The following is a 15,846-nucleotide window of genomic DNA, read 5'->3' on the forward strand; positions in this document are numbered from 1 at the left end:
CGTTTTTCTGAAACTCCCTGCCTTTCTCCATTATCCAGCGGATATTGGCAATTTGGTCTCTTGTTCCTGCCGTTTCTAAACCCAGCTTGCACATCTGGCAACTCTCTCTCCATGTATTGCTGGAGTCTTCCTTGCAGGATCTTGAGCATTACCTTACTGGCATGAGAAATAAGGGCCACTGTATGAAAGTTTGAGCATTCTTTGGCATTTTCCTTTTTTGGTATGGGGATATAAGTTTACCTCAGTGTCCCACCTTCTGATGGCACACTGACATATCTCTGGTTGTTGGCAAGAATACTGGGGTGGGTTGCCATTACCTTCCCCAGGGATTGCATTTGGTCTGACCTTTTTGTCATGACTGTCCCGTCTTGGGTGTCCCTTCACAGTTTTGCTCGTGGCATCATTGAGATGAGGATTTACATATTCTATATCCTTTGCTGGGGGCTAAATGATATAGAATATGTAAATCCTCATCCATCTAGATAGCTTCAGCTTACAGACTTAGAGCCCTTTTACACAGTCCTGTATCCCAGACAACCAAGGCAGAAAATCCCACATTATCTGGGTGTGGACTTAGATAACCCAGTTCAAAGCAGATATTGTGGAATTTTCTGCCATAATATTCTGGGATACAGGGCTGTGTGGAAGGGCCCTCAATTCTCCATCCCTAGTTCTCCATCACTGAAGGGTGAAAAAGGAAACCAGAACTTTGAACTTCTTTGTCTGTTTTATAGGAATGCCACCACCTCCTAAAATTCAAGAAGATGGATTATATGAAGGCGGAATCACTTCTTAGTTTTTTGTTTGGTTTTGTTTCTTTTGCTATGTTTAACAACAAGATGACCACAAATTCAGAAAGGACAAATATAGAAGTAATTGGAGGTTTCAACTAGTCTGGTATTTTTTAGAAGACAAACTCCTCCAAAACCTGCAAATTTCTTACTTGACTTGCAGACAATGTCATGCTCCAGAATGTGGATCCATTATTTTAGATCGGATCTTAACCAACAGTGATAACCTGTTTACTGGTGTGGAAATTGCAGGTTTGTTAGGAGGGTGGCACAGTGGATTAAACTGCTGAGCTACTGAACTTGCTGACTGACAGGTTGATGGTTCGAAACTGGGGACATTTACATTTACTGGACATTTACAAAGAAGCATGGTAAAACAGTTGTGTGGTTTACAGAGATCACAAAGGAGTATGACTTCTATTATGTTCTATGCCTGTAGAACCCCAAGTGTTTTGGCTTACAACTCCCAGAAATCCCAGTTTACCAGCTGTTAGGATTTCTGGGAGTCAAAGGCCAAAACATCTGGAGACCCACAGGTTGAGAACCGTTGTCCTGTGCCATTTATAAAGATGTTGAACAACACTGGGGCTCAGGACAAAACCCTGAGGGATTTCCCTAATCACTTCTCACAGAATGAATAGCAACCACTGGTGTCTGCTTTCCGAGTTGAATTGGTCACCTCTTACAAATCGAATAGTAGCACAGCTTAGCCTGCACCAGGTTGCCTGCAAGAATGTATGGATCACCTTGTCAAAGGTCTTACAAAAATCAATTAATTCAGGTTAATCCTGTTATGAATCGTAATGTAAATAGCTGATATGCAGGATGTATTTTCATTCACTGGACCAAATTTGGCACAAATACCTGATACGTCAAAATTTGAACACTGGTGGGATTGTGGGGGGTTGGTTTGTCATTTGGGAGTTGTTGCTGGGATTTATAGTTAACTTACAATCAAAGACCATTCTGAACTCCACCAACGATGGAATTGAACCAAACTTGGCATAGAGAACTCCCACGACCAACAGAAAGGGTTTGGTGGCCATTGACTTTGGGAGTTGTAGTTCACTGACATCCAGAGAGCACTGTGGACTCAAACAATAATGGATCTGGACCAAACTTGGCATGAATACGCAATATGCCCAAATGTGAACACTGGTGGAGTTTGGAGAAAATAGACCTTGACATTTGGGAGTTGTAGTTGCTGGGATTTATAATTCACCTACAATCAAAGAGCAAAGATAAAACTGGCCTAACTTCCCACACAAAACCCCCATGAGCAACAGAAAATGCTGTGTTTTCTGATGGTCTTTGACGACCCCTCTGACACCCTGTTGTGACCCCCTCAGGGTTGAGAAACGCTGTTTTAGTAAGTAGCATTTACAAAGTACTTTGACTGTTTTGTGTTTTTCCTTGTATTCTGCACATGATCCAGAGCTTCTCTTAAAACTTTGAAGTGTTTTACAGGAGCAGTGCCTGGTGTTTTTCTGAACCTTCTTCTCCTCTTTCCCTGGCTTTAACTTGGCAAGATTTCAGAATGATGCCATCTTGTGGCTGCTTCGGGCCTTTCCACAAATCTAGTAGCAACAACAAGAGAAGTGTGACCAGGGGACTCTCCAGCAGAAAGGCTTCATAAAAGGGGGAAAACTGCCTGCCTTGTTTAGCAAGACTTGTAAATGCTGATTTTGTTTGATGGCTAAGTCATCTCCCAAGAATTTACCTAGTTATCAAGCAACACAAATTTTGTTTCCTAAAATATTATTTTTGCCTTGGGATTTCTGAAATGCCCCTAAAACAGACTTTTGCCATTTTGTATTACACGCTAGTTCTTCACATAAGCCCAAATAGGGTACTAAGCTGAGCAAATCTGTCATCCTCATAGAAACATGGTCACAATGGCTGAAGTTGGGCAGCTTCATCCAGAGATTTCAGTTGGCTTTTACCCTTCTTCACACTTGCTTCCTAATAAGCTATTAAGACAAAGTGAAACTGCAGTTGCTTGTTTTTCTTTCACTGGAAATTCTCATGATATTGGACAAGCAATATTAAGTTATTGTATCTTGTTGTATACTGGCCCAATGTTAAGAAGTGAAGACAGTGAGTCCTCTGCTCCCTCCAACAACTTTTCTGTCAATCTTCTAACCTGAAAAATGACATGCCTGGAAAGGTTGGTTTCCCTTTCACACAATGTCTTCATGTAGTCAGAATTAAACCATCAAGATCATTACTTTTATGGAGAGAATTTATGTGTATAGGAGACACACTCTATGTGACTGCGACATAACAGAAAAAGAAAAACCAAGAAGCAACCTATTGCCTTCTTCTCTTGGCTTCCAGAATGAATGATAACAATGATGCTTTAACACATCTTTAACTACTGAAACATGCATATGTGCATACATATACAGAAAAGTAGCTTCACTTAAAAAACAAACTAACAAGCAAATCTGAATTTTAAAAATGTAAGATGTATTGTATTGTCGAAGGCTTTCACAACCTTTGCAGCCTCTGAGGATGCTTGCCACAGATGCAGGCAAAATATCAGGAGAGAATGCTTCTAGAACATGGCTATATAGCCCGAAAAACCTACAACAAGCCAGTAAGACGTATTGCTTAAAAATTTAAACATTAGTCTTTGTGGTATTATCCAACAAGATATTTGTGCTATTCTGTTTAATATTTGTTGAATTTACAGTTTTGTTCACATTTAAACCCAATACACAAACACTTCTATCTACATAAGGCAGTCAGTACAGCCTTAATTCACAAAAACGTTGCATTTTCTGAGCACAACTTCTCAACTGATTGTTTTACTCACACAGAATGTAAATCCGTTGCACAATAACCCCATTCAATAACGTATAGTGTAAGGAGTTAAGATATTTCAAAGAGAAGCAGCACCTTTTTACATCATATATAACATTTCTACACACATCATTATTACTTTTTTTTAAACAGGAGGGCATTACAAAATTGGGATTTCAGTGCTGAAAGCTACTCAAATCTCATGGCTTCAGAATGACCCACGGCCAGCCTTTGACACTTCTGCTGTCCAACGCTGTGATGAGCCAAAAGATTAAAGCTGTTGATCCAGTAGGACGAACTCCCTTGCAGCATTGTGTATCTATCCACTTATATAATACATTCTCTACAGGACTAGAACTTAGGAAAAAGTGCTCAAAGGCAAAATGGCTTGTAAAAGAAAGGACTACAGAAGAATGAACAAAGAAATGAACGATTTTCCTACTACAGTGAGGGAAACATGAATTTGCATTGTTAATTAATTTCACTGTGAATGAAGAGAAAGGCTAATGGAACTAGAAGTGAAGGATTATTTTCAACTGTCAGTATGTTTTATCATGTGCCATCATCTTTTATGTAATCAGAAGCTCTGTCATGCTAAACATCTGAATATCAATAACTCCCTCACATCATATAGAATACTTTTGATTCTAGATAACCTGAAAGAGACCTGATTAGATAGGAGCTCACAGAAAGAAACCTAAGCATCACGCCTTTGCCTACATTTAGCTGTTTTACCCCAGAAACATGGCTAAAAGGGGGAAAATACGCTTTTGAACTGAGAAAGTTCCTGCAAATATACACAGATAATCTAATAAAACTATTTTGAAAGACAATATAAACTTAAATAAACTGAACAACAATGTTACATTTAATAAAACTTCTTACAAATTCAATTTTAAAAAATAAAGTCAGCATCACAGTAGTAAAACACATCATTTTTAAAATCTGTGGTAAAAAAATTTAAGCTTAATACTGTACAATTTATTACAGGAAAGCATTGTGGCCCGTCATTAAAACTTACAATTGAAAATTAGTAGTGTACCCCATAATTATTTTTAAAGATTTTTTTTTAACACAAAATAATATAATTCCATAACTAATTATCCCTAACTGATCTATCATCTACAGCATCCTAGGGGGCCGGCTGATGTTTCTAGGCTGCTGTCTATCTCGGAGATCAGTGTTGGGTCAGTGGACATGGAAGCCGTGTCATTGGCAGACGATGACGAGGACTGAGGTTGAGAGCTATTGATCATTGCTGCACCTGTGCTATGAGAAACAAAATATCAATTCAGTTACATAGTGATTGGCTACCGTCACTGTATTCATGGTTTATTTTCCCATTAATGCTCCATCCTCCCAGTAAAATTAAGCTTGGCTTTTATGATGAGCTGCTTGAAGGAACAATCCTAAAACCTGCAATAATCCTAGAGATGGCTTACAGACTGAAGGAAAAACTCAAAGTTTCAGATATAAAAACTCAAATTCATTTAGGATTCCAAAATTGTCTATTTCATCTCAGATTGCAGCTCCTACATATAACAGTATGAGTAAAACCTTGGATTAACAAACTTTCAGTCTCTTCTAGCTATTACTTTTCTATCTCTGGAGGAGTGTGCAGCAGAAATCCCCAATCTGTTGCTCTCCTTGTAAAATAGAAACCTCCAACTTTTAAGCTCTTCTGACTTTCAAAAATTGAACATGGCTATTCATACAGTAAACTCTCTATGTAGATATCTATGTGATCATCTGGTTGTGGAGGAAGATCTTCATGTTACGTATATACGCTCAAATTACATGAGCGAGAGTATGTATGAACCCACATAAATGAAGAAAATTAAGTGGCATCAATGCTCATGTTCTCATATTTTAACCCACCTCAAGTAACAAGGAGAGGTAGGTAAGAAATAATATATATCTATAATGCCCTTCGAGTGATTGTCTGTGCACTCACAATATCCAGATCCTTCTAGCTACAAAAGTTTAAGCTCTGTCCTCTCACTTTTTAATAGGCATGTTTTAGTGGCTGTTTCTGCAGTTCTGACTTGCCTGGCACAGTGGCTACTGTCAAAATTAGCAAGAAGTGCAAAAAAGGGCTGTGTAAATGCACAAAAGACCACTCCAAGTTACAAGTAAATAACCTGTCCTTCATTATTTCTATCAGTTGTGCATTTGGTAACAATTAGCACATTTGAGGGTAAGGGAAGTGGTTTTGAGGACAGAACTCAGTTATCTAGAACAGGATCATGGTGTTAAGCATGGAGATCAGGAATGATACTGCTGTGCATGCCAAAATCTGGGTGGAGATCTTCTTAGTGCATACGGAGCAAAGTTTGAAGAGAAAAAAGAAAAAAGGTAGCACTAACGTGAAAAAAATAAATTAGCTGAGGTTCAACTACGGTCCTGCTGCTGAGGCAGACAAATAATAACTGGGGAAAAGGTCACTGAAATATTAATGAGGGAGGGTGGAGCTATCACCAAATCCGTACTAGCTAAAAAGCTCTATACAGTGTGTCTAGACTGGTGTAAAAGCCCTTTCTTTGATGCATAGATATGAAGAACGATTTGTACTTTTATTGCAACCAACCTAAAGGAGATGGCTGTCCACGTATAATTCCATTCTTGGTTTTCTCCTCCAGCTCCATAACTTCATTGTAAATCAGTTCTGAAAAACATCAGATACAGTGTTACCTGGTCAGGAAAAAAAACTAGGGAAAATGTCTCATATGTGCAAACACACAGGCCAGTGGCCTGTGGGGTCCCTCGGTTCAATTTTGTTCCCCATACCAAGGATGAAGATAAATGTGAAAGCGAAAATCTCAGCTTTAGCAATCCTTTGCCAATTTCAGCACAGAAGGAGCAGGTGTCAGAAATGCTTGAATGTTTATTTGATGAATTATGTGCCAAAGATTGTTTACATGAAATTGCTGGGAGAGATCATCCAGAGCTTTGGAGTTTGGTGCCAAATTTTTGCCAACAACACCCAACTCTATTACTCCTTTCCACCGAAAGCCAAGAATGCCGCCCTGCCCCTAAACCATGCTATCATCATATAAATAATAATCAATTACATTAATACAGTTCATTAAAACAGTTAGTCACGCCAGTTAAAACCAAATCCAAGTCTGGGGATTAAATCAATGTCATTCTACCTTTTTGCTGAGATCTATTACCAATTTAGCATCCTTACTGAGTAGCTGCCCAACTGTCTCTTTGGTATTTTTGTTGCTTCAAATATATCTGAAAACCTTCCTTTTCCGCTGCTTGCTTGTCTAGGTAGTATCAGCTCAGTCTGAGTTTAAACTATTTCTGTTAATGTGTACTCTTTTTGAGTGATTCTTTTTATTCTTTATACATCCTTTTTAAAATTTTCACTTCCTCCTCGAGTTTACTACTTAGCTACACTGGCTTTTTTCAGATGTTTTCAGTCTTACAGACTCCACATGAACAGAGTCCAGTTTACAATACCTTAATACATAGCAATAATAAGCTTTATTTATACTCTAACCCCTCTTCCGGAGGGACTCGGGCAGCTTACAAAAACCGATGCAATAAATGTACAAATATAATCACATACCAAGTAATAAAAACAAAATAGTAATAAAAAACAATATATATAAATATCAGCTGTACCTTAATATATTAAAAAGCCTGCAGAAGGAGAGGGCAAAACAGAAATGATCAACCTTACCAGAGGGGACACTCAACCACATTGTACTCTTACCTTTCCATTCTTCTATTGTATGCTCTCTTTCATCTAACTGTTTGTCTGGTATCTTTGGAGGAGGCTGATAAAACAAACAGTTAAAATTCAATAAAGTTGACAGATATCACTATAAATATAAATTCACACTCTCAATGTAGTATACTGATGGGTGTGCCTCATTTTACCCTGTTTCTTGTATTAGATTCTAGTCAGGAAAATTCTACAGTATTTTTCACCATCTAGAACCCTGGAGAGAGCTGGGAAACAGCATTTTGGTTTCTTAGCCCTGTGATGAGGGCTAAGACGGCTCCACTCCCTTGCTTACAAGGTCAAACAAAAATAATTTATATGGACATTCTCACAACAATAGGCATAAGTAGACTTGCACCTCTAAACTGTTCAAGGTTATTTGGATTGTCAGGAATTCAAGTTCAGTTTCTGTTATTAGATTATGTCATGACATTTAAGCACTTTCAAAACTAACTAGGTTTCTAAAATTTCTTTAAAAAATCATTGATTTTCAAATGCAGAGAGAATAGTTTCAGGGTGAAATACGATACAACAATTGTGGTTAGGTATTTCCTCAAACAAATTCTCAATAACATAACATTGAAAGTTGTAACCAAATACACAAAGAAAGATACTGGTATCCAAATTGACTGTCTGCTCCATGATGCATGTGATACATCTTCACTGAAGGTGCAAAAAATGTTCATACTATTAAGTTTAAAATATCCAAAGGTAAACTTATACGGCAACAAAATAACCAATTAAGACTTTTTTGAAAAAAATCAAAAAATGAATTAATTATAAGATGACAATGCAAGTAAGATTATGTAGATAAAAGCAAAGAAAAAAAATGTGTTGAACCAAAAGATGCCACTAAATCTGAGGGAAGGGAATATCCCCTAAGACCATGTTTTTCATAGTTATTTGCAATGTTTTGCAGCCCTATTCTCCAATTGCTGATGCTTTGACAGAACTTTTAACTCATTTTTTATTAATTCTTAAGTAGTCTAGGCTAATAAAAGAACACTTTACATGATCATGTTATGCAGCCAATCAGATTTAGATATGTGCTAAAATCACTAATTGCAAATGAAAGACAGAGATTACTCCAAGAATTGAACAATTAGCTTTCAGGAGCACCTCCCACAAATTAAGAAAAACAGAGAAAACCTTTGAATCTGATGAAACTTAGTTAGACATACTCTCTCCCTATTTGGGCTCAGCATTTGAAAAAGATTACTTTGACATAAAAAGATTACATTTTATTCCATGCTTCCTGGAACTCCAGCCCAATTAAATAGAATTAGCTTCTGGTTGCACAGCAAAACGGAGCATCCTTACTGGGCTACCCTTTGAAATTCTGCATCATGGTTTCTCTTATTCCGTGCACAAATTCAAAAACCTTAGAACGTACCGCTTCTGCTTCTGAAGGGTCATACCAGACATTGATATAAGGGTGCTGAAGAGCTTCATCTACTGAGATTCTTTTTGAGGCATCGATCACCAGCATTTTGGATAACAAATCTCTCGCCTGACTGGCTGCAAAAGGAAAATTTAATAGAGCATGTCATGCCTAAAGATTCAAGCAGCGGAAAATGAAGATAGAATGATAAGCTTAGAAAGAAAGGGAAGAAAGAAAGAGAACACATTTGCATATAATTTATTTTGAGGTACAGTAATACCCTTTGTATCAATTACTGATTTGATTAACTAAGACAGAATCACAGAGTTGGAAGAGACCATCTAGTGGGCCATCTAGTCTAACTCCTTGCTCTGTAGGAAAAGGACAATCAAAGCACCCCTGACAGATGGCCATCCAGTCTCTGTTTAAAAACCTCCAAAGAAGGAGCTCCCACCGCACTCCGAGGCAGAGTTCCACTACTGAACTGCTCTTACAGTCAGGAGATTCTTCCTAAGGTTCAGGTGGAATCTCCTTTTCTGTAATTAGAACCTGTTGCTCCAAGTCATAGTCTTCAGGGCAGCAGAAAACAAGCCTGCTCCATCCTCCTTATGACACCCTTTCACATATTTATACATGGCTATCAGTAGCCCTATGAGGTGTCAACTGGCCTTGCTGCGAATCATAGAGTTGGAAGAGACCTCATGGGCCATCCAGTCCAACCCCCTGCCAAGAAGCAGGAATATTGCATTCAAAGCACCCTTGGCAGATGGCCATCCAGCCTCTGTTTAAAAGCTTCCAAAGGAGCCTCCACCACACTCCAGAGCAGAGAGTTCCACTGCTGAATGGCTCTCACAGTCAGGAAGTTTTTCCTCATGTTCTGATGGAATCTCCTTTCTTGTAGTTTGAAGCCATTGTTCTGCATCCCAGTCTCCAGGGAAGCAGAAAACAAGCTTGCTCCCTCCTCCCTATGACTTCCTCTCACATATTTATACATGGCTATCATATCTCCTCACAGCCTTCTCTTCTTCAGGCTAAACATGCCCAGCTCCTTAAGCCACTCCTCATAGGGCTTGTTCTCCAGACCCTTGATCATTTTAGTCACCCTCCTCTGGACACATTCCAGCTTGTCAATATCTCTCTTGAATTGTGGTGCCCAGAATTGGACACAATATTCCAGGTGTGGTCTAACCAAGGCAGAATAGAGGGGTAGCATAACTTCCCTAGATCTAGACACTATGCTCCTATTGATGCAGGCCAAAATCCCACTGTACATTTGTTCTAACACTAGAACTTGGGGAAAAGATATGACCCCCTACACAAAATGGGAGCAAATTTGAAATAATCATCATCATCATCTTTATTTGTACTCCATCACCATCTCCCCGAAGGGGACTCGGAGCAGCTAACATGTGGCCAAGCCCAAAGATACAATACAGCAAAATAAAATACATAATGCAGACAACAAAATGGCTCTGTGACTATCAGATTACAAAGACAGAGGCAAAATTAAACAAGTAGAGTTCTTCACCTATGCATATCAATAAGCTTAGAACTAGAGAGGAGAGAAGGAGATTCTTCCTGACTTTATATAATGTCAAAGCATAAGATAATGGCCAGGATATGAGGATAAAGTACATTATTGATAATTTTAGTTTTGCCATCAGACCAGACTAAATTTGTAGAATCTTCATAGAGAAAACAGTACTAGAAATGAAAGTTAGAAAATAGACAATAGATTTGACTCAGAATAAACTCAGAATGCCAGCAAGAAAAATGCTATAACCCCATTAGAAGCTCTAATGGTTGCAACGTAATACAAAAATGCCGCCTTAAATAAAAAGGCAGACCTCATTGCACCATCCCTGTGATGGTGTTGGGACTAAAAAGAAGCCTTCCCAGCATATCTTAAGAGCAGAATTTTCCAAACATGTCATGTTGATGACACCCCTTTTAGGCATGCATAATTTCATGATACGGTAATGTAGCTTTAATAGCAAACCGGAGGTTCAACCAACCCCTTATAAGAGATGTGGACATATACATAACTTGTAATAACAAAATGGATTGGGATACAATATATCTCATGAAAACCTTTCCATTATATACGATTTTTAAGATAACAAATATTTCCAAGATTGCATTTATCATTTATGAGTAACAATATGTAAATATGTGCAAAAAAAATGGAAAAAAATGTATAACACTCTCATGATTTCCTCTATAGTCATTCCAGTGCTGGGAAGAGGAGGCTTACGGAGTAGAGGGCAGGCTTTTGTGGCTGGGCAGGGCCTCTTCTGGCTGCCTGACCTAAAGCAACCAATGACATCTTAGAACTGGTGCTGCTCTGGCGAGCCAAGAAGGGCCCGGCCTGGAGAGCACATGGGTTTGCCCTCTCCCCATTTTGTCTCGCAACATTTGTTAGCAACACATCTAGATGCTGAAGGCAACACACCACAATGTTACTACACACCGTTTGGAAAGCTATGCTGTTAAGAACAACCCCTACTTGCAAGAGTGCATAATCTAATATGTTTCCATGGTAGCGACTGTAAATTTATCACAAATTAATGAAAGCTTACCCTTAAATTTGTTGTGTTCAGAGTCAACTGGAAAGAGGACATCTGGGAAAAGCTTCTCAAAACTATAGCCAGCATATTTAGGCCTGTTCTCCACATAGGTCCTTACTGTTGGTTGTAGTTTCTTCATGAATTCAGAACATGGGGTCCCTAGTTGCTCAATGACTTTATTCCACTGATCAATATCTGACATCAAGGAGTTAAGAAAAATGGCACATCTAGTATTCAGGGCAAAGGTGATATTAAAAACACAATGAATGGAGCAGTTATGACCCAACAAGACCATATCAAAAGAGCAATGGTTAATAGTATTTATATTTAACAGTGCTTTGTTCTACTTCGCGGTTACAGTTAAAACAGTTGTATCCTACCTCAAGCCACAAGGAGGCAAGCAATAAATAAATAATAATTATAATACTATGTAGCAAAATTTGAAAAAATGGTCTGTTCCTGGCTTGAAAGGGTTATTTCCCATTTAATTGTGTGGTACTTACTTTCAAAGTAGCTGTTACATTCCAGAAACTTTGTTTTTATTGCTGCCACAAACTAGGTTGAATTAGTTGAGAATCTACAAGATATTCATTGAAAAACTATAGCAAAAACGTGCTGCATGATGGAAACTCAGGGAACAAAGTTTTTGCATTTTAATAAAACTTTTCCATGTTTTATGACAGAATTAGGAAGTGATGTTTATAATCCAGGAACAAAAACCATGTTACATAGTGTACTTATTACATACAGAATCCAACAGCTTCTCTATAGCTATTGTGGTCTTTAATACCACATCACCTCAATCAGGACTGGGAAGAATCATGCCTGACACACAGATTATGTCTGGAATAGCTGCAATATGAATATCTTGTGCATTTTAAAGCTTAGGCTAGACAGAGGCTTGCCAGAACAACCTATTTGTTATATGAATTCATCTATCAAGTGTATAAAAAATAGTATTAAAGCCATTATCAAACTATAAACATAACAGAATCATAGAGTTGGAAGGGGCCATGTGGGCCCATAAAATCTGACACCTTGCGCAATACTGAATTTCCAGTTACAGCATCCCTACAGACTCTACTAACCCTCTGAGTAGTTGGTTCCTTTACTAAACCACTCTTACTGTCAAGAAGTTCTTTTTAATGTCCAATGAAAACACACTCCCCTGCAATATAAAACAATTTTACCATTTGGGACACCATAAAATAGGTCTTTGCCCTCCTCTCTGTAACAATTCTTGAAATATATAAAGGGTACAATGATGATACGTTGTCCTCAATCTTATCTCCAATAAGCTGCTCACACCCAATTCTTCCAATCTTTCCTCATTTGTTCTTCCTCCCTCCTACCATTCTGGTTGCCTTCCTCTGAGCACTGTAGAATATTCAGTGCTATGGAATCATGGGAGTTATAGTTTTACAAAGTCTGTAGTCTTCTCTGCCAAACAGTGCTGGTTCCTCACCAGGCTACAAATCCAATAATTCTTTAATTAAAGCCCGGCCGTTATAGTGGTGTATTAATTTTATGGTGAAGATGCACCCTGAATCTACTTCAATCTGTCTATATCTTTATTAAAAGGTGTGATCAGTGGAAAATAGCATCAGACTAATAGACAAAAACAGTTTCTGAGAAAGAGACCAAACAGGAAAAGAAGAGTAGCATTCAGTGAAAAATTGCTATGCCTGTGCAGAGATCCATGATTTAAACCCAAGTCATGTTAAGAGAATCTGGGGGGGGGGGGGGGGGGGAATTAAGGGGGAAAGAAACAACAGGGATCTCATTGTGGGGATCACTACAAACCATACAGCCAAACTGAGAAACAGATGAACACAAATTAAGAAAGAAAAATGAGAGATGTTAACTATCCTGGTATTTGTTTGGGTTCAAATAAGGCTAAGAATATCAAGTCCAATAAATTCATTGTCCAGAATGTGGGAGAGGAAAAAAGGGTTCCAGCTGTTTTAGATCTAATGCTGACCAATACAATGACATAGTTTATGGTGGTGGCAGTGGCAGATTGCTTATGTAGGAGTGGTCACGTTCTCATGAAGTTTCATATACAGCACAAAAGGGAAGCCAAGCATAGTCAGACACACATTCTAGGCTTTAAGACAGGTAATTTCAGGAAACATGAAAATATTGGGTGTGATCCCATGATCACAAAAACCAAAAGATAAAGGTGTTTAAGAAGATTTAAAAGAGATGTAAAGAGAGAAATCAAGCAAATAACAAGCATGTGTAGGGAACATGTCAGAAAAACTGAAGAGTAGAACAATTCTGATGGAACAGAATGAGATATAAATTAAAACGTTATATGAGATAAAACAAGATTAATTTAAATTAAAGAGGTGGAAAGGTGGTAGATACTGAATACAAGATGGAATTATAAGTATTTGAATTTCAGCTAAAATGGTTAAATTGTTTATATCCATATTGCTTGTGCATTAATTATTAATTTGAAATATATTTGTTTTTTCTTTAGCAGAAGCTGAAATGCAATTAAGTAGAAACAAGAGGTATAACACAATAGTTGTATTTGCTTGAGGAGAAGGAAAGTCAGTGGTGTTTATTGTTTTAATGTCTCTTTTTTTAGAAAAGAGGAGATATTATTTGTGTTTTAGATGGCAGAGGTAGGGAGTGGGAATGGGGTTGGAATGGCTCCTCTTCCTCCTGGAATTAATTGATCAGGTGGGTATATTTATCAATCTCATAGACAACAATAGAAGTTACGTTTATCAAATTGGTAGTTGACATCAAATTAGATAGCTAATATCCCAGAAAACAGAATCAGAATACAAAATGACCACAATAGATAAGACAGCTGGGCCAAAACTAACAAAAGAAACTTCAAAAGGGAGAAATGTACATACTACACTTAGGCAGAACAACTGAAATGCACCAATACAGAATAGGGGACACTTGGCTTGCCAACAGTACATGTAAAAGTGATATAGGAGTCTTGGTAGAGCATAACTGAACATGAGTTAACAGTGTGATGCAGCAGTTAGAAAGGCCAATGCCAGGCATGTAGCCGGGGGGGGGGGGGGGGCTTGAGGGGCTTCAGCCCCCCCGAAATTCTCATGGTGGTTCGCGAAAAGGCCTTACTGGTGCATTATTTAAACTGTTATGTTTATTCATATCATGATCTGATCACCATGCTCAATATATCCCATATGCATGGGGATATTGGTGTAACAATACAAAAGGTTTGCTAGAGTAGACCCTCTTTCACTCAGACTCAGCCCCCCCCCCCCCCCCGGAACCAAATTCAGTCCCCCACCCCGAATCGAAATCCTGGCTACGGGCCTGGCCAATGCAATTCTAGGCTGCATCAATAGTAATGTCTAGATCAAGGGAAGTCATAGCCCCACTCTATTCTGCTTTGCTCACACCTCACCTGGAATAAGAGTGTCCAGTTCTGGGCACCACAATCCAAGGGGCATATTGACAGGCTGGAACATGTCCAGAGATGGGCGACCAAAATGTTAAAAGTCCTGGAAGCCAAACTCTACCTAGCTTAGGGAGCTAGGCATTTTTAACTTGGAGAAGAGACAGCTGAGAGTGGACATAATAACCTTGTTTACATTTAAATATTTGAGAGGCTGCCATACTGAAGGAGCAAGCTTGTTTTCTGCTGATCATATTCCTGTGCATTTTGGTTTTTGCCCAGAATGCAGAATTTTGCATTCAACTTCGTTTTTTCAATTTCAACCCATTTATAGTTTTTCAAAGTCCTTTTGAATTATGTTCCTGTTTTCTAATTTTATTCATTATTCATTTTATTTGTATGCTTCCTTTCTCCTAGACTGGCACCAAAGGTGGCTTCACAATAAGAATTTGAAACAAGTAAAATCACGTACAACTACAGTATAAAAGCATTGTTAAAACAACACACATTTTAAAAGAATAAACCATTCTCATATAAAGCTCTCCTCCTTAAAAGCTTTCTTGAATAGGAAAAGAAAGATTGGGAGGGAGGGAAGCCTAGCCTCTCAAGGAAGGCAGCGGTTGGGAGCAGCCATCAAGAAGCCTCTCATGTCCTCACCTAGCGAGTTTGTGATGGTGTGAGACTGAAAGTCTTCTCCTAAATGTTTTCATCTATTCCACATTTAAGCAGCCATTTAATCAAAAGATTAAGCAGGATCTCATCAAATGTTTTGTTGAAATCCACAGAAATGACCACCATCTACTAAAGGAGTAACTTAAACGAACAAAAGATGTAAGATTTATTTTGCAGGATATGTTCTTAACAAGCCAATGTTAGCTCCCACTGATCACTATATTGAGTTCAAGATACTTGCAAACAATCCAATTTATAATCCGTTCTAATATTTTTCCTGGTATTAAGTTGATTTGTCTGTAGTTTTTCAAGGTTTTTTGCCATCTTTGAAGGAAGGAACAATATCCGCCCTTCTTCAGCCCACTGCCATCTGACCTGTGCTCAAGGGTTTCTGAAAAACGATGACAAGTGGTTCAGACAGCAGTTCCTTCAGTAATGCAGTTTGTCTAACCCTGTAGATTTGAACGCATTAAGATTAATTAAGTGATTCTTCTCCATCTTGA

At 38.3% G+C, this 15,846-nt stretch overlaps 1 protein-coding gene across 3 annotated transcripts in view; it reads right to left on the reverse strand.

Annotated features, from left to right (window-relative positions):
• Nucleotides 1-3,239: 3,239 nt before the first annotated feature.
• Nucleotides 3,240-15,846, reverse strand: part of MAPK8 (mitogen-activated protein kinase 8) — a 32,064-nt gene continuing 19,457 nt past the window's right edge. For 2 of the 3 annotated variants that reach the window (XM_060769318.2, XM_060769316.2), the window contains exons 8-12: nt 11,293-11,475; nt 8,726-8,850; nt 7,321-7,384; nt 6,184-6,261; nt 3,240-4,860 (exon numbers count right to left, since the gene is read on the reverse strand). In XM_060769318.2, the coding sequence (XP_060625301.1) occupies nt 4,715-4,860; nt 6,184-6,261; nt 7,321-7,384; nt 8,726-8,850; nt 11,293-11,475 (596 nt within the window). In that variant the 3' untranslated portion in view covers nt 3,240-4,714. Of the gene's footprint in view, nt 4,866-6,183; nt 6,262-7,320; nt 7,385-8,725; nt 8,851-11,292; nt 11,476-15,846 lie in introns of all 3 variants that reach the window. The other variant, XM_060769317.2, reaches the window with a different exon arrangement.

The sequence above is a fragment of the Anolis sagrei genome, chromosome 3, assembly GCF_037176765.1.
Source record: "Anolis sagrei isolate rAnoSag1 chromosome 3, rAnoSag1.mat, whole genome shotgun sequence".
Classification (NCBI taxonomy): domain Eukaryota; kingdom Metazoa; phylum Chordata; class Lepidosauria; order Squamata; family Dactyloidae; genus Anolis; species Anolis sagrei.